Raw genomic sequence first — 20771 nt, forward strand, 5'->3', positions numbered from 1 at the left:
GTAGAACTTTGTTACACTTGCATCGAATAGTGAGACAGTGAGGAAATCTATATGGCTAAGTGAGACCAAAAAGAGAGCCTAGGTGGTATATTTTAGTTTAAAATGAGACCGAAAGGAGATTCCTAACTAAGAGTGGCAAACAATATAATCATCATAGGTTTATTAGCTTAGTTAGTAATCCATGACTCATTCAACCATCATTTCAACCATTTACATTGTTTCTAGTAAAAAGGAATAAAGTTAATTTGATATTTTTTATTTGTTAATTTAGATATAACTCAAATCTTATTTTATTTGGTTGCACTAATAATTTCTGACTCGATTAGATTAGTAATTGCTTAGCTCGTAATTTATTTGACAAACACATTTACCAATTTGACAATTCTTTGGGTTGATCCTTGGAATACTATGTGCTTTCCATTGTAACACATATAAATATTACAACTTGACACCGTACGCTTGCAGTTAAAATCGCGCTTTTAAATTGTTTATTTTCTACGCACATGCACATGCGGTTATATTTTTTTATAATATAATATGTAGTAATTATAATTATGTTGCATTATAAAATATATTTGTATTATAATTTATTTTAATTATATACATATTAATTAAATTTTTGTTTAAAGTAATTTCACTAATTGAGTTGGTCAAATAATAAAAGGGATAATGACAAATTTAAGGCTTTTGATGATCTCATTCCATTGTTCAGTTAAGTTTACAAATACAAAAGAATAAGATTTAAAATAAGTTACATGAGATTTAAGAGATGTTAAAGAAGTTTTTTTTACAATTTTTTAACATATTTAAGTAATTACTTTAATTTTATTATTGTTATTATATTCATTTTGGAATATATTTGTATTATGTTTTTATCGTTATATATTAATTTGTATAAATAATAATTAAAGTTCAAGAGATGTATTGATGGTTAAAACTTAGCTTTATGTATAAGAAATTTGAGGTTCAAGCCTATTGTAACCAGAGATTTGGATTCAAATTATTTGAATTTTAATCTGCATTAAAATTGTGAATTCGGATATCTATCTAAATTTGTTATTTGAATTAGCAATATGGATTTGGATAATGGATATCTAAGAGGCTCTATCCATATTTGCTCCAAATTTGTAGTGGATGGTAATTTTAATATCCAAATAGAATATCATTTGAATCCACAATATTGTAAAACTCAAATTGAATATCTATAGATATCCAAATCTGTAATCAGAATTGTCATCCCTAGAGATTGCCTACTTGAATCCCCTAGAGTATCACAATAATCAACAATTAATAGTTTCCTTACCCCCCAGCATTTTCATAAGTTAGAAACATATTGAAATTATTCCCAGGATTACCCTCCCCAAACTCAACCTCTATATTAGCAACAATAATGGAGTTACAAACATTATCAATAAAAATATTACTCTCTTCTACAATTCTAAACTCAGAGTTAAACATAACATTCACAGCATTGTTATCAATTATGGGAGAAACTTGACCTTGAATATTCTTGTCCTTACAATCACCAGTTATTATACGTAAATTATCACCATCAACCACTAGTTGCATCCTCGTCCTTGTCAGAGATTTAGGAATCAACTCTATCAATTCATCTTTCACCCCTCTTTTCCACTTCAATTTTCTTTCTCCACATTTTCTATATTATATTGGACAACATCATATTTTGTTCCCTCTCTAGCATTTGTGATCACTTCAAGAATCTCTCATATAGTAAGGTTCTGCACCTTTAGGGTTTACTCTTCTCAATCCTTATTGATTTATTCCTGATATGCATCTAAGTTGCCTTCTTCTTCTGAAACATTCAATAATTTCAACCTTTTTTCAACAAGTTATTTTTCATTTGTACTAGACTCTTCCTCCATCTCCTCATGCCTTTTAATTCCACATTGATTGCATGAGCCGTCAGAGGCTTATTCTTCCCATGGTCAATCCCAGCTAGATCTTTCAATGCATTTCCCCTTAAACTATTACCAAAGTCACGAACATCTTTAGGTTATAACAAAGGCACTTCATTAATCCTATCAAGAATCACAATATCCTTACTATTAGTAGTCGTAGCAATATCCACATCAATCAAATTAGGAATATTATTAGTTTTTTATCTCAACATAAAAAACAAAATCGAAAGACTCCTCTTGCATAATTTCGCCACCAACAATAATTGTTTTAGTGGAATTTGTATACCTCAAATAATCACTTATAGTCCTTCTAGCTACACCTTTTTCGGCCTCCATTCTACTAGATTCATTAATATTTCCTTTCGCGTCTAAGTCAAATCTTTCATTAGTAAAAAAAAATCTAAATTAGGTAGCTTAATGAATCTCAGAACATTTTTTATTAGCTATATTCTGACTTCTTTGAACACATCTAATTGTAAGTGTTGGCTCCTTAGTATCCACATACTTGAGAGTTCACTTAACAACTTATCAATTTTCCCTTACTATCTTTTTAACAACTTTTCATGTGCCTCTTGTCTTACCTGAGTGCTTGGAGGTGGAAAATAGTCATTAATATCCTTTAAGTCATCTGATTGCACTCTCTTTTACTAAGGTGTCGGGTCCACAAAAAGGTTTGTCTCTCTTTGATCTTTGATCAAAATCTAACTCTATTTAGTTTATAACATTACCCCTCCCCCCTTTGCCTCTCATTGCATTCAGCTTCATTCTAATCATCATTTCCCTCCATTCTATGGTTATCTTTTTTCAAGTTTCAACCATCTTGTGTTTGGTCGCCTTCTCTTTTCTTAAAAAGTGTTCAATCTTCAAAAACATTCCTCTGACTTCTCATCGACAGATCAGATTCCATAGATAAATCATCACTTTCAATCCCTCTATCCCCTACACCAAGTTGATATTGGTTTCTCTAAAAAGGGCACAAGTTGTTGCATATGGCTACCTTTGGCCTGAGATCCACATATGTAGATCCTCTAGGTCCTCTACTTCAAGCTATTCTTATAGGTCCTCTAAGAAGAATTTGATTAGAATCAAAATAGGTTTCGATTTGTTTTTTGATATTCTCCTTTTCATCTTTAAGGATATCTTCAACTTCCATTTCACCATTTGGACAATTGTTTCTAAAATGTCAAATTATACCACACCTAATACGAATTTTGCAAACTCTCTTATACCTAAAAATCATGAATTATGGCAATTAAACAATGACTCGAATGGGATCTATTGAGTGAAAGATCTTGGTCAAAGAAAATCACTCATCCTTTTTTTCTTCGGCTATATTGTTTGACAGATGAATTTTTGTTTCCACAAGATGTTGCGTGCACTCATCTTCATAAGAAGGAGGATCTAAATCATTGTTTTTTGTCTAGCTACAATCTCTAAGTGTTGTCCATTCCAATTTACTTACGAGAGATGGTTTCAAAGATGAAAAACAAACAATATGGGAAGAAAAGGGATAGGAATTACAGTAAGGGGATTTGCATGTAAAGGATTTAAAGAAGTTGAAAAAATTTGGGATAATGGTATATTTATCTTTCATCTGTTATCAAATCTTTTAAATGGTACTTCTATTTTGAAAATGATTATATTAGTATCTAAACTTTCAATTTCTTTGGCACTCATCAATAGACCATATTTCAATCAATACTGACAAAATCGACTGGTATGAACAATACGATTGAAATTTATCCAAAACTAAACCTAAAGTTTGTTGTTCTGATTTACTACCAGAACAAATCTTTTAATATGGTACTTCTATTTTGAAAATGATTATATTAATATCTACACTTTCAATTTCTTTGGTACCGAACGATACACCATATTTCAATCAATATTGATAAAATCGACTAGTATGAACGGTACCAATCGAAATTTACACCAAAACTGAACCTAAAGTTTATTGTTTCGATTTACTATCGGAACAGAGCGTTCCAACCAATATGAGTAGTATCGGAATGAAATTGATTGCAATGAAACATGTCTAATAGTGTTAAATTTTGAATTATTAAGACATTGTCCCAATTGTAAGCAACTTGCTACTTTTTATCAAAAAAAATTATTTTTTATTTCAAAATATGTGAGAGAACTCAAGTTAAATAACTTAAAAAATTTAATCCTAAAAGATAAAACATTAAAAACCAAAAAATTTCAACTTTCAAAATTTGAAACCGAAATTCCATCTTGTTGTTCATCTCAACTTCAATTTCAATATCTTTTAACATCTTCATCCCCAAAATTCCCTAATTGATCTTCCATTTTATGAAAGGAAACAAAAATTTCATGCCTCGTTCATCTTCCATTTTCATGTTTGAGGAGTTCAACCTCAATTTCAGGCCTTGAAATCAACTAAGGTTCTTGAACTTCAGCTTCTACCATCATCAAGCACTGGCAGAACTCAAATAAGAAATGTAGGACTCACTTAAAGCTATTGATAGGGTCAAGTGACATTCATGAGAAGAGTGAAGCAAACAGGCTTAGTTTGAATGGCGGAGAAAACCCAGGCCGAAAAGGCTAGATAGTTGCAGAGATTGAGATAGCCCACGCCGAAAAGGCTTGGTTCGAAATAGTTTGCAAATGAGCAGCTGAAGTCATCCATAACGAAATTAAAGTTAAGGAATTAAAATAGCCATTTTGAAATTAAAAGTATCACATTAGAAGATTTATAAAGCATAGGAGCCATTGTCAAAAAAAAAAAAAAAAGTTAATTGAATCAATTTGAGTAAAATTGAAATATAATTTATAACCCCTGAAAAAATCAAGAAAACAAGCGAAATAATCACTCTCGAACTATATACAAAATCATCAAAATAATCTTTAAATTTTAAAGAAGAACAAAAATTTTATAAAAATATTTTGTTTAAAAAAATCGAGAAATTAAAAACTTGTATAAAAATGTTGAATTATATAAAACTTGTAAATAATAGGAGGGGAAAAGTGGGGCGCTTGGAACCATGAGGCAGATGAAATGGGATTCACCACAGCAAGGGCAAGGGTGGCAAATGGAAGGATGAATTTGGGAATTGGGTGTTGAGTTTCAACAGCAACATCGGCTGTTTGGACACAACAATAGATGCTCAATTGATATTTGCAGATTAATTTCTGTCACCACCGACAACAACCAATTCACAACATCTTGCTTGCTCTTCACAGATTACAACGCCATAACTGCTAAGCCTTTATACTAAACCCTCTTCTCTACCCATTCCCAACTCACTAGCAGCATAAGAAAAACCCATTTTTTATCCCAAAATCTCATCAAAGATTAAATAATATAAAGCAAAAAGAATAATAATTCCACAGATTATTTTCCAAAGCCTTCCAGCCATCTGCCTACCTAATTTAAGTTTTTTAATAAACTCAAAACCGAAAATGACGAAAATTTAGACTTCAAAAGTAGAAATTTGAAAAGAAAAAAGTAAAAAAAAAATTTACTCTCTTGTTTCCCCCTACTTTTTTGGTGATAAAAACCAAGAAACTAATCTTCAAAACCCTTAACTTTCACCTTCATCATAGCGAGCAGCAGCAACTCTTTGTCCCCCGTTTTGATAAACTTTCCTGTTAGCTTCTCCATTTTGCCCTGCATTGCCCCGAGCTTGACCTGAGAACTCGTTCCTTTCGTTTCTTCTAAAGTTACGGCTGCCATTGAAGTTCCCACGGCCTCTGAAGTTGTCATTTCGGTAGCCATTTTCGTCTCTATAACCACCATACCCTGGTTTCCCACCACTGCTGGGTCCTGCAAATTATTTAAAACAAACATAATTTATGCACTTTCCCCTTACCTCTTATTCTATGCTATAAACAACTTTATGATAACAACATTTGCCATTCATGCCATGAAGAGAACATCAACATAAAAATGCATAAGTTGAAGAAGATATGTTAACGTGCCTCGCTTTTCTTCGATATTGGCCTGCCTGTTGCCGATTGTAATAGGAGAAGCCTGCAATGATGGGAATTGAAAATTTTAGACAGACATAACATCGTGCCATCATGCAACACGAAATCAACATCAATCTAATTATAAATGTGAGATGCGAGAAATTTATACCATAACAGCACTTTGCACAGAAGTAGCAGACTCGAACTCTACAAACCCAAAGCAGTTTTTGTTGTCCTGAAGACATGAACCAAGTGAAGGTTGTAAATGTTGTGCAAACAAGCATTCGAAACATTGATCAATTCCAAAACAGACGTAAAGAACAAACCTTAAAGCTTCTGACTTGGATGCCATTGGGTTTAATTGGTCCAAATTTTTGGAAAACCTCCTTCAGCATTTCCTCAGTTGCGCTCATAGGCAAGTTCGCAACAAATATCGAAGTATTCTTACCTGAAACAAGTTGAAATGAGGAATATGGATGAAAAAATTCTGCAACATTAACATTTTTGAAGCACTGGATACTAATGAATTTGAAGAACAATAAACAAAAACCTGAAGATTCATTGCTCTTTTCTGAGGTATTGTAGCTTTTAGGAGCAGATTCTTCAGGTATTGCAGCTTTGCGAGACTGCTGCACAGGTTTAGGTTTCGGAGCCGGAGCTCTCACAATAAATGGAGCAGAATTCTTTGTCAATGCATGTACCTGAAACAAGTATTTAAAAAGGAAAAGCATTATTTTTCCCATTTAAAATAAGTGGTTTTCTAAATGCTGGTAAGGATATATGAACTCACAACTGATAGATATGACTTCTTCGGAGCATCATCCTGAATTACAGGGGCCGAAGTCTGGCTCACAGGATGAGAATCTTTCTGACTTTTCTTGGTTGGAGGCGGTAGCTGCTCGGAAACAACCCCATTCTCCGGAACAGTATGCTTTCCATTGTCCAATGGAGGACTGACTTCTTTAACATTGTTATCATCGTTGTCCGAAGGAACAGTAGTGTGATTTGCCACAGCATTCTTCGGCACAGGAGTTACCTCTGCAATCAAGCATTTTAAATTAAACATTCTCCCCTAAAAGAATGAAAATTGGTAAGTAAAAATATGCACAAACCATAAAACTCACCGGTATCTTGAGACAAATCAGCTTGATTACTCTCATCGATATCATTATATGCCACGTCCACTGGCTCTTTGTCATCAACATACCTAAAAACATCATTCAAGACATAATATCCACCCTCTTGTGGAGCAAGAAAGAATGACTGCGTAAACTTCCTCCTCACATCATGTTTTCCGATCAAAGAGCCAGTAACCAAAACAATCACACCGTTTGCTAATGAGAACTGGGCATCAGCAAAAGAAATCTCGGCCTTATAACTCTGGTAGTCCAATGAGAGAATCAACTCATTTATCTCCTGTTACGAGCATTACAGAAAACATTGTAAATTTTCATAACACGAACAAAATAATATTCAATCATTCCCATTGCATTGTCTGCAAAAGAGAAACTTACTTTCAGGGTAGTCACGGACTTCATCGCACCATCGGTACCGGGGCGGCTTAACACGCTCAAGTCAAGATAAAATTTATAAGCATGTGAAGGGTCATTGTGAAGAACAGTGTAGTACTGTTTGACAAAGGCATTCCCAATCCCTTGTGGATCGGAAGCCGATGGATCCGATTGCGTTGTCATCTACAAACAATAAAACACTTAACGATAAGTTGTTATAAGCACAAAAACATGTAAGAACCCAACATAATGTAAAAGTTCAAGGAAATACTTCCCAGTGAAAATTGAAAAGCAGAGAACAATATCCAAAATATTTACGTTATACCATTGAGAAAAAAACAAATCAAAAGTGCGAAAACCCGGAAGACGATGCCTTTTTCAGTTAAGTTAAACCATTATACTAGTATGAATCCAATCGGTTAAAGAAAACTGATTCATTAATTATCAAAAATAAATCTGCATTGTAACTAAAAAATAAGATCTATTCAACAATTTAATAATGGATAATCCACTATTACTATATCGGGTCATAGGGAAAAACTTATCATAATTCAGGCTATGATTATAATTCCAAGAAACAAAACCAACAGAAATCAATAGCAGCGACAACATTATACCGATTGATGTTAAACCCAGATCGGAAAACAGTTAATTTCATTAAATTATGCCATCTAAAATCATATAAAATAGAAAAGAAAAATCGGATTACCTAGAAAAGAGAAAACAGTGCCTGGCGGCACCGTGGAGAATCGAAAGGTGAAAGAAAAAGGGAGGTAACCTAAATTTCACCTTATTATTTGAGAGAGAGAGATATATAGGGTGAAATCCTCGAATCCTTACTGGATTTTTTTAATTTGTTTTAAAAAAAAATTAGAGATGTTTACTATTGGTCTCGTCGATGACTTTGTGGACCAACTATTTAATTGGCGGTCGTGATCGATTTATGATTGATTAGCTTCAACGGTTTTGATTTGATTATGTAGATGGAATGCGAAAGGGGTTTGGTGGGAAGCTGGAGTTGGAAACCGGCTTCTATAGGAGGCGAGACAAATTTTACAATTTAAACTTGGTTTAATTTTGATTTTAGTATCTGAAATTAATCAGTTCCTCCGATGACATCGTTAATTATTTATTACTAAAGTGATTATGTGCAACTGTTTTTATTTACTGTTATTATGTCGGGCAATGTGAAACCACAATCTAACATTAATATATCTGATCAATCATAAATTTAAATGTTAATCGAACGTTTAAGGTTATTTTGAAAAATATCCTGTCATCGCTTTACCAACAACAACTAATAATATTGTCAATTTGGACAACTATTAACATTATAAAAAGAGAAGGATTACATTATGTCAAATTAAGTAAAAAAATTCAAATCTCAAACTTTATCCTAACATCAGAAATGACTATGTTAAACGCCTCAACAGACTACGGTGGCTATTAGTTTTTAACTATATGTATTGTGGAGAAAATGCCTGAAATCTAGGCTAGCATTAGGTTGTGATCAGTGAAGGGCGAATTATTTGGTGACATGTAAGCAGAGGAGCGTAACGCACCGCCACTCCATTACAGTTAAGATGAGATGATGGTCCAATTAAAAGCGTTGTTTGACTTCAAATTAAGGTTTTGCATTGAAACCTATGTGGGGTTCGCCAGTCAAACATTCTCGTGTTTTCCAAAAATTTAATGCTTGCAAACTCTCAAGTTAAATTCCATATTTTGTGAACTTGTGTTGTGTTTCCAATCGTTATCATTCCAATTAAAATATCATATATATTTTCTAATAAAAAAACAAAGCTGATGTGATATAGTTTATATATATTGTCATTTGTCACGTTAATATGATGACAATTATAGTTAATAGGGTTGATAAAAAAATTATTAAGTATAGATTTTCGGGCAATTTACAAAAAAAGCCCTTTTTTTTCAAAATTTACCGAAATGTGATGATTTTTTTATTATTTACCGGAATGGACCATTTTTCGGGAAATTGCGTCCACGTCGGCGCGATGTCGAGTGCGATGTCGGGACAGGCGTCACGTCAGCAGCGACCTGGCGACGTGGAAGGAAATCGCGTCCTTGAGGGGCGATTTCCTTCCACGCCGGCAGTCGCTACCGACGTGGACGCGATGTCTCGACACGTATGCTGCCTCGGGACGCGATTTTGACGCATTTTTCACGTTTGGTTTTTTTTTGGCTTTTAGGGTTTAGGGTTCAGGCTTTTTAGGGTTTTTAGGTCCCAGAATAAATTATTTTGAGTTGACGTTTCTGGTCAAATAGTATAAAATCGCCTCTACCAGGATGCTATTTGAGAAGAAATTGTGAAATCGCGCCCTCGTGGACGCGATTTTGCTACAGTAGGTCATGTAAGAAATATTTTTTTTGACGTTTCTGAGCAAATAGTATAAAATCGGCTCTACCAGGATCTATTTGAGAAGAAATTATGAAATCGCGCCCTCGTGGACGCGATTTTGCTACAGTAGGTCACGTAAGAAATAATTTTTTTGACGTTTCTGAGCAAATAGTATAAAATCGCCTCTACCAGGATGCTATTTGGGAAGAAATTGTGAAATCGCACCCTCGTGGACGCGATTTTGCTACAGTAGCAAGTTTGGGCTGAGGCTATAAATTAGGCAGAAAATGTTCTTAGAAAGCATAAGTCATAGCAGAAACAATTTAGAAAGGCTAAGAAAGTTAGAGTTTCAAAATGAGTGAACGTATTAATGCTGTCATTTACTACGAGTGGTAAAAAGGAGAGCTCCCCGACGGCCCCCCTTGCGATCCCTCCTGCGCCACTGGCCTAGATATCGGTGGTCCGCTCGGCATAACAGGAAATGGAGCTGAACCGGGCATTTGGCTCCAACCTGCCATAGGATTCGGAAAAGGATACATGTAAGGGTTAGGGTACATATAAGGGCTAGGAAACACACCTGGCATCATAGGGAAAGGCGGTTGCGTGGGCATCATCTGTTGAATTGCTGCGTCAGGCGGTTGCGTGGGTATCATCTGTTGAATTGCTGCGTCAGGTGACTGCGTCGGTGCTCTTGTTGGGGACGGTGATTGCATGGCCGCTGATGATGAGCCGGGTGACTGTCTGGGCCTCGTTGAGGGGTTGCCTTCGTAGTCTTCTCGTCTTGGATTTAAAGGCCCGCGCATTTCCCTTCTGACACGTATTTGCCGCTGCCTCTCCTCTGGCGTAAGTAAATACGGCTTGCCATGGATCCTAAACCATGGCATGTATTCTGGAACGCACGCTAACTCCGGAACGATGATTTGTTCCCGAGTAGGTAGATATTCATGCCGATTTTCCCACATTTCTGTGTACTCGGACTAGTATCTAGGCCAATCTGTACCTAATAGCCGAAGGTCGATTTTGTGGTGATCATCAAACACCTCAGGGTCCGTAAGAATCGGTTGTCTACATCCAAACTGTCGTAGCACTCTGTTTGTTTGGTGGGGCTCCACGGTTGCATAGTTGATCAACACCACTTTCGTGTGCCAAGTGTTCGGATTTTGTAAAACTCTTCCGGGATTACTGCCCGAATTGCCGGATCCTTGTATGGTGTCCATTGAAACTATATGAACATGATAGAAATATTAGTTATATACATAATACTAAATATCAATCGACTAGCGAATGTATGGAAATATCTATTTGCAATAATACTTACTTTTGCTTCCGACCGTTGCTCCAATAGAAGCCGTATATCTTCAAGTTCAGACGGTAATCCACGATAACTTGTCGGATGGTTCCACCTAATTAAATAAATTTTTAGCATACTTTTATTCTTACAAAATCTACATAATAATTCCAAAATGTAATATAAAATTTACCTCGTTACGAGTGGGAATGTATATGGGTGGTTCACTCGAGGACGTAGAAATGGAAAGCGAAACCGTGCCTATGATTGCAGTAGTGACAGGCAACCTCCGATGTTTGCTCTCCTCGGCCGCGTCACCCCGCACATCTCCCGATATAATGTTGCCATGACGGCAGACCCCCAACTAAATTCACTGGCTCCTCTAAAATCAACGAGTTTTAGCAGCCACATTAGATGTACACGGCTCCTTGACGTGTCAGCCATCAGATAATCTCCAATTATTTGAAGAATGTATGATCGAGCATATCGGATTCTTTCAATTTCGGTTGAATTTTCCTTCGGATCGGGAAAGGTGGCATGTAACCAGCCCATCTCGACCTTACCTCCATCCATTTTATCCGGAATAGCGCCCAAAAGCTCGTAGCACACCGCCTCCCAATTGCTAGATTGGGCAGACCCAGTGACTGGGTGTCGTCCACGGGCAATCCCAATTGCAGATGGACATCTTCTAGAGTGATAGTGCACTCTCCACATGGAAGATGAAATGTGTGCGTCTCGGGTCTCCACCTCTCGATCAACGCACTGATCAGTTTCGGGTCCAACTTGCATCCTCGGCCTACCGTCGCCACGTGCTAGAAACCCGCTTCCCGCAGGTAGTTCTCTACTAACGGTGATGGAGGAGCATGCATATTCCGGATATTGCATTCCAATACCCGATCTTCAGACTTTTATAACAAATAATAAATTAATAATTATCTAAAAATACATAAATAAAAAAAATCTTAAATAATATTTAAAAATTAAATTTAATACTTACCATTTTCATTTGCTCCACCAATATGTGATTCCTATCAAGACGAATTAATGATCCGACCATTGATGAAAATATAAAAAAATTAAAATTATTTTAAAAATTTAAAAAATTTAAAATTATTTTAAAAAATGAAATTGAGGGGAAATTGAAATTAAATATGGATTTGAGAGAATTTTGGAAGGAAATTGAGAGGAAATTGAAATTAAATATGGGTTTGAGAGAATTTTGGAAGGAAATTGAGAGGATTAGAGAGGAAAAATTAGATAGGATTTGTTTGTGAAAAAAAATAAAGGGGTGGAGGGTATTTATAGTTTTCTTTTGACCGTTGGGGGGGTAACGGTCAAAATTTTGACCGTGAAGTCTTGTTCACTTGTTGCCTACATCAGCGTCCACGTCAGTACGACTGCCGACGTGGACGCGATGTCTCGACATCGCACTCGACATCGCGCTGACATGGACGCGATTTCTCGAAAAATGGCCCATTCCGGTAAATAATCAAAAAATCGGCCCGTTTCGATAAATTTTGAAAAAAACCGACTTTTTTTAGTAATTTGCCCCAGATTTTCATATTGAAACAGAGAAATCCAGCCAAAGATAATATTATAATATTTATTAAAATAAATGATAAAATATGATGAGAACTTTAATAGATTTCTTTAAAAATTATTATAGGTTTACCATAAGTACAAATTTTAAGATTCAATCAAAGATAATTAAATATTACAATATTTATTAAAATAAATGCTAAAAATAGAAGAAGAAAAAAACAGTTCAAGATAATTAGCGATTACACATATTAAAAATGAATATTAACAATTTTAATATTAAAACTAAATAATTTAACAATATATATATGAAATAAATAGCCTATAAAAATCACAAATAATATTATTTAAATTAATGTTAATATTCAAATTATGATGATTCTTGTATTGTTTTAAGATTAAATAATATTAAAATATTTTAAATTACATTGTTTTTTCGATTTCTTTTAGAAATATGTTATAAAATATATTATAAAGCATCGCATGAAAATATAAACTAATTATAAATTCTAAATAAATTAAACGGATGATATTTGTTACATGGTGAGTAAGTAACTATTTCAATTTATTTTTATACTTGAATTATACCATTGCTATCTCATGCAGTTACGATCCCAATTCAAAGGTTTAAATGTTTACAATTTTCGTAATTTAACCGATGGATGTAAGTATGATAATGAAAATGATTGTATAAATTTATGATTCTATGTCTTCAATAATAGAATGACAAATTAGATTTTTTTCTCATGATATTCAGCTTTTTCTCCTAACAAAATTCAAATCTAACTAAAAATACTAAAAATCTAGAGGAAAAATCAGATTTGTCATTCTCCTATTGGAAAGGGATAGGATGACATAGAATCACAGTTTTTTACAATCCCTTCTTTATTATGCATACTTTCTTGGAATATAAAAATGCCTACGTAACCAAAATTTCACTATAATTTATGATAAAAAGAGAGTTATTTCTTTGAGTTTTGAAATTTTTACTTTTTTAATTTACAAAAACTCAAACAAAGCATTGAATAATGAGGAAATATATCATCCATTGAAATCTATTAATTAATGAAATTAATATATAGAGAATTCAAGTTCGATTAAAAAGGAAAAAGAATTATAAAGTATGATGTGGTGGTTGTTCACCTTATCTTTTAACTATAAGGTCAGGGGTTGAAGTAAAAAAAATCTTTTTTTTTTGTCCAAGTCGCTTGCTTCTTATATTTTGTTTTGCTCAGTGGTGGTACCAACCTTCATGCCGGCTATCGCTCGCCTTTTTTCTCTCCCATCAACTCTTTCTTTCTTCCTTCTTCTCATCCACTATACATGCCTTCTCTCTTTTCAGTTTACAGATCTATTTTGTAGGTATCTTTGTTGTCTTCACAAGTTGTGATGGACAGAAGACGGTGCCTGTCGTTCGTTAAAACTTCATCAGCCACTAGTAGTTTTTCTTGGAAAGTGAGTGGCTCTTCGTCAACTTCTTAATCTGTTTCTGTTTTGAGAGTATTTTAGAATACTAAATTATTTCATGTGTCGATTTGAACCCATGTTGTCTTAAGTTTTATATGTTTTTTTGTTTGTTTTTCCATTGTTTAATAATTTTTCAATTTTAGAAGTTTTTGTCTGCTCTTTTAGCACTTTTTTTAGTATTGCTTATGCATGTAATCTTAGTTTTACAAGTGATCTTAGTTTTACAAGTGATTTTAGGGATGATTTTGTTGTCTTCTTCTGTAGTTTGGGGAATGCTTGATTCTTTTGTCGATTTTTGCTCGCCGCTTTGGACCATCCGAGGCTGATTTCCTTATCGTATTAAGTACTAGCAATCAGTCCAGATATGTTATGCTTGAATTGTGACAAAGCCAATTGTCAACGAGTCATAATACTCTATTGATGCTGAGGTTAAAGCCTTTGTTGTGTTGATGGAGTTTGTTCTTCACCATCTACGACAGTGTTTGCTATTTTTTTCTCTGAATTGTATGGTTTCATTCGTTAAATGAATTAATAAATTTACCTTTCAAAAAAAGAAACCATGAGGTCGGGGGTTTGATCCTCATCCATGAGAATAGAGCATATTTTATTACCAACCGTTTACTTCTTTAAAAAACACTCCCAACGAAAAGATTTATCATCACTACCTAATTTTGACAAAAAAAAAATCATTATATCTTTGACTGTGTTTAGTCACAAATTTTAAAAAAGTAATTTGTTCAAAAAAACTTTTACGCAATGAAAAATAAATTAACAAATTGAAATGCAATAAATCAAAATCAATACAGTTTAAAAAGCATATAAAACAATTTAAGATTCTTTTAAAAAAATCATTTCAATACTAAAAATAAATGACACATCAACTAAAGCATTAAACGTTAGTAATTATATGCAAATTATGGCAATAATTTTGAAATGGAATTTATTTTTTGTTTTAATTACTTTTTGAAACGGTACGTTTAGCTTAGTGAGTGAAACGGTGCGTATAGTTTGTTAGACAGCTGTAGGACCGTTACCTTCTCGCTCTCGATTATCAAATAAATTAATTGCTACAACCCTAAACCTAAATAACCCTACTTACGGTAATATCTCTTCAAAATCTCCACATATATTTTACTTTTACTCATTAACCACAATTCTTATATTATACAAAGAATCACGTTTTGACTTCAAAGTTCAAATCCATTTTAACTTTAGTTCAAATATGTGTTTCCCTATTTGTAAATTAATATCTTTACATTATTACATTACCGCCGCATTAGGATTAATCTAATCTAATCTAATATTTCCTTACTATAATGCAATATATAGTCATAATATTATATTCGTAAAAGTATGTCTCTACTCTCATTTCATTGAGTTGGTGTCATTCTCAATCAACTCATCACTCAATTTAAAAATTACGGAAATATCATTTTGTAATTAAAATAAGTTATATTAATCAATGGTAGTTTAGTTTTTCATTTTTAAAAAAACCAATACATATATGCATGTGATGAGATTTGTACCCAAATCAATCAATGCATTAGTAAAACATTTAATTTCTCACTTAGTTAAAATTTTATTTTGATATTTTTATACACTTTAGTTTTATCATGCACACTTTATTACTTTTATCATTTATATATAGAGAGATATTATATATTAATAATGTATTTGATTAAGTTGGTGTCATAAGTTATCCCGACACCAACTCAAGATTGATAACAATACAATGATAAACGATGTGTTTTTTTTAATTTTAGTATCTTATAAATTTCATACGTTATTATTAATTAGTTTCAAGCCTTACTTTTTATTATTTATTTTATGTTATTTTTAAACACACATTTTCATTCATATTTGTGGTTTTCACATGCATACGTGTGTATACTGAATTCTAGTATAATTTATGGTTAATTATTTGGTACATGACGGAAATTTTTAATTCCACAAGCGGGTTGACATTTCTTCACATGTTCTATTTATTTGTTTTTAAGTTTTTAAAATACAATTGACCTACCGTAATTTGAGATGTCAAATTAGGCTCTTTCGAGTACCTAATGAGCTTGTTTTCAAGTTATTTACGAGTCTTTTTTATTTTTTTATCAATTCTTAAATTTTAGTATCAATGATAGGTTTTCTTATATATTTTACCTCTTTTGAGACCCAAATTGAAAAAACTATGTATGAGAATCTAATGATTGATTTGAGCTTATGTAGGGAGATGACTAAGGTCAAACATGAAGGAAGGCCTCAACTGTCGTGAGTGTCGCGACATTGATGTCAGGATGTCGCGACAACGAGCCTCCATCACCTCAAGGGAGCAGGACTTCAATGAGAAACAAACTTGGAGCAGTCTACCGAGGATGTTGCGACACTAGGTGTATTGTGCCGCAGTACCAAGCTTGAAGTCATAACTCCCAACCTTCAGGGTCGCGATACCACTGCTGATGGTTAAAGTGAAGGAGCCAAGGCCACTATCGAGTGTGTCGCGACACTAGCTACTTAATGTCGCAACATTAAAAACCCCCAAAGCTAAGATCATGCCCACTACCACGAATGTTGCGACATTGAGGTCTAACGGGTGAAAAACTGTAAGGGCAATTTTATATCCAGACAAGTTTAAGTCACTTTGTATGTAAGGGTTTAATTGTCAATATTAGATTAAATGTTAGTAGACTATAAACATTACCTTATAAGCTTTTGAGACCAGTTTTTTGTGGTTGAACATCTTTCTTTAGTTTTCATATTTTTAAGTTAGGTTTCTTTCTTTTTTTTTTCTTTTCATTTTTAGGTTAGATTTTTCCTTTTATTTTTGTTCTTTTATTTCTTCTTCTTATTAAAGACTTTTGTAAATGAAGATGAATCAAGCTTTTGGGTTTCATTGGTTCCACATCTAAATGAGCATTTCTTGCCCTTACCTTTATATTATGCATATCAACTATTCGATTAAATGTCTATTTGGGTGTTAAGCTTTATCATGTGTTGATATTGCTTGTTGGTTAATTGATGAATTGATTGTTAAATTCAGTTAATGTATATGCTTGATTGTTTGGTTGTTCTTTTATATCGAAATGTTTAATACGCTAGAATTGAAATCTCTAGTGAAAAATCTAGATAAATAAGACCGAACAGAGAGTTTATCGTTAAATAGTTCAATATAATTGTGTCGAATAATGAGGTCAAGAGGAGATCTATATGTCTAGGTGAGACTGAGAGGAGAGCTTAGGTGGTATATTTTAGTCTAAGATGAGATCGAGAGGAGATTTCTAGCTAAGAGTGGTAAACAATATAATTAGTATAAGCTTATTAGCTTAGTTAGCAATTAATGAATCAATCGGTCATTGTTTTAATCATTTACATTGTCTAAAACAATAGGAAAAAGTTTAGCTTAATTTGTTTAATAATTGTTTAAATTTAGTTTATATATTTGAATTTGCACTAATAATTTCCGACTAGGTAGATTAATAATTGCTTAACTTGATAAACACATTTACCAATTTCGCAATCCATTGGGTTCGATCCTTGGAATACTCGAAGTGTTCCATTGTAGTAGTTATAAATATTACAACTGACTTGTCACACTTGTAGCACACTGCTATATTTCTAATTATATTTGTGTTGATTCATAGTTTTGGTGCATGCACGTCAGGATGCGATTAACAACTTAATGACACATGACGAAATATCAACTCTACTTTTGGAGTTAAAAATTTCCACTGTCATTTACCAAATAATTATTCATAATTTAATCACTTTACAGCAAAAAAATGCTCTTACCATACCAAAAGTTTTTCTCTAGTTAAACTACACCCAAGGTTACTAAATTATTAGTAAGTCTATATTTTGGTCACTAAAATTCAAAATGTTACTAAACGGTCATTGATGTAACGACCCAAAAGCCAGTGGTGTCAGAAAGTGTATTTTCGAGAGTCCATTTCTATAAACCGACCCATAATCTGTAGGCTAATTGAATTTCAAATAGGTAATTTCATTTACGTGGTGTTTAAATTAAGTACGGGGACTAAATTGCATAATTGATAGAAGTACAATTTATAAAAGAATTGTAATTTGAAATAAATAGGAAGGACTAAAGTGGCAATTAACCATTAAATGGGTTAGTGCCGTTTAGGTGTGTAATTGTTTGTTATAATATATGTTAATAATAATAAAAGAAAAAAATGAATTTTTATAAAATAATCAAATAAAGGAACACTTAAAGTAAATAGAGAATTTTCTCGTATCTTCTTTTTATTTACAAAAGAATTCTATATATAAGCCATTGGCATTCAATGTAACATAAATAAATGAAGCCTATTTAATCGCTTCATTAACATGTACATTAAACATCTTTAATAATGAATGGGGGTTTAACTCATTACTTTTTTAAATGTTTAAAGGTTATAGACATCAATTTAATGTATTTACAACACTCCTCCTTAGATGTCTTTTAAATAAAAATGTGTCTCATTAAAACCTTTATTAGGAAAAATCCAGTGGGATAAAAATCTAATGAAGGAAAAATAGTACACAATCTCTTATTACAAGTTGCCTCGTTAAAAACCTTTACCAAGAAAACCTAGTGGGATAAAACCTTGGTTAAAGGAAAAGAGTGCAATGTGTTTTTGACTCCCCCTAATGGCAATATCACATTACATCTTTCAGTTGACGTACCAATCTTGTGTAGTATTCTTTCAAATGTTGAAGTTGGCAATGCCTTGGTAAAAAGATCTGCTAAATTATCACTAGAACGAATTTGTTGAACTTCTATATCACCATTCTTCTCAAGATCGTGAGTGAAGAATAATTTTGGTGACATATGTTTCGTTCTGTCACCTTTGATATAACCACCCTTTAATTGAGCTATACACGTTGCATTATCTTCGTATAAGATAGTTGACATCTTTTCCTGTAAAGGAAAATTACATATTTTCTGGATATATTGGGTTAATAAACTTATCCAAACACACTCTCGGCTTGCCTCATGCATTACAATTATTTCAACTTGATTTGAAGAGGCAACAACTAATGTCTACTTTGTCAAACGTCATGATATGGCAGTACCTTCACATGTAAATAAATATCTCATTTGAAATCGACCTTTATGTGGATCTGATAAATATCCAGCATCAGCATAGCCAACTAATAGGGATTTTGAATCATTTGAATAAAATAACCCCATATCAATGGTCCCTCTGAGATATCTAAATACATGTTTAATTCCATTCCAATATCTATGTGTTGGAGAAGAACTAAATCTTGCTAACAAGTTTACAACAAAAGCTATATTAGGTCTTGTGTTGTTTGCAAGATACATCAATGCTCCTATGGCATTTAGATATGGTACTTCAGGACCTAGAAACTCATCATTCTCGCAAGGACAAAATTAATCTTTATTCACATCTAACGATCGTACAACCATCGGGGTACTCAATGGATGTGTTTTATCCATATAATTTTTTTTAAGATCTTTTTCGTATAAGTTGATTGATGGACATGAATTCCATCTTTTAAATACTTGATCTGCAAGCTAAGACAAAACTTTATTTTTCCAAGATCTTTCATCTCAAATTCTTTCTTTAAATAATTTACTACATTTTGAAGCTCTTCAGGAGTTCCACTAATATTTAGATCATCAACATAAATAGCAATTATCACAAAGTTTGATCCATACCTTCTTATAAAAACACATGGGCAGATTGGATCATTTTTATAACATTCTTTTAACAAATATTCACTAAGACAATTGTACCACATACGTCCAAATTGTTTTAATCTATATAAACTTTTCTTTAATCTGATTGAGCAATTTTCCCAAGAAACTCTATATCTTTCAGGGATTTTAAATCCTTCTAGGATTTTCATATAAATTTCAATATCAAGTGTACCATACAAATAGGTTGTAACAACATCCATTAGATGCATGTCAAGTTTTTCACGTATTGCCAGACTAATAAGGTATCTAAACGTAATTGCATCCACTATAGGAGAATATGTCTCTTCATAATCAATGTTAGGTCTTTGCAAAAATCCTTATGCTACAAGTTGTGCTTTATATGTTACGACTTCATTTTTCTCATTTCATTTTTGCACAAATATCCATTTATATCCTATCGGCTTTACATATTTAGGTGTTTGGGCTATAGGTCCAAAAACCTCACGTTTAGAAAGTAAATTTAATTCTGCTTGAAGTGCGTCTTTCCATTTTGGCCAATCTTTTCTATTTCTACATTCCTCAATAGATTTAGGCTCAGGATCATCATTTTCTTTTGTTATTTCAATAGTAAAATTATAAAAAAAATTGTTGTCGACAACTATATTTTTTCGATTCCATCTTTTTCTTGAAGTAACATAACTTATTGAGATCTCTTCATTATCACCATTTTCAGTACCTGAACCTCTTTTAGGGTTTTTAATTAGTTATATCTTTGGCCTATTCTTGGGCACTTACCTCCACAATATTACCATCTTGAATAATTGCTCATTTCCTTTTACTAGGATTTTTATGTTTGGAACCGATTGGCCTTCCACGTTTTAGGCGTGGATTACTTTCTTTTGCACTAACAATTTGCTCGATTGGGATATCAATTCGTATTAAAACATTTTTAGCTGGTATGTGAGATTTTGTAATTCTCTTTAGGTTAGTAAATGAATATAGCAGTTGATTGGCGATGTTTTGCAAATGTATGATCCTTTGAACTTCTTGTTCATATTGACTTGTGCGAGAATCTAATTGAAATAATGATGACCCATTC

General features: G+C 33.1%; 1 protein-coding gene across 1 annotated transcript; it reads right to left on the reverse strand.

Annotated features, from left to right (window-relative positions):
• Positions 1-5225: 5225 nt before the first annotated feature.
• On the reverse strand, positions 5226-8239 carry LOC105783647 (nuclear transport factor 2). Its single transcript, XM_012609220.2, has 9 exons — positions 8073-8239; positions 7367-7546; positions 6977-7268; positions 6643-6890; positions 6403-6553; positions 6179-6300; positions 6022-6087; positions 5862-5913; positions 5226-5706 (listed from the first exon to the last, which is right to left on the reverse strand). The coding sequence occupies exons 2-9, from the start codon at positions 7544-7546 to the stop codon at positions 5465-5467; spliced, it is 1353 nt and encodes a 450-aa protein (XP_012464674.1). The 5' UTR covers positions 8073-8239; the 3' UTR covers positions 5226-5464.
• Between the last annotated feature and the right edge of the window lie 12532 nt (positions 8240-20771).

This window comes from Gossypium raimondii, chromosome 13, assembly GCF_025698545.1.
Source record: "Gossypium raimondii isolate GPD5lz chromosome 13, ASM2569854v1, whole genome shotgun sequence".
NCBI lineage: Eukaryota > Viridiplantae > Streptophyta > Magnoliopsida > Malvales > Malvaceae > Gossypium > Gossypium raimondii.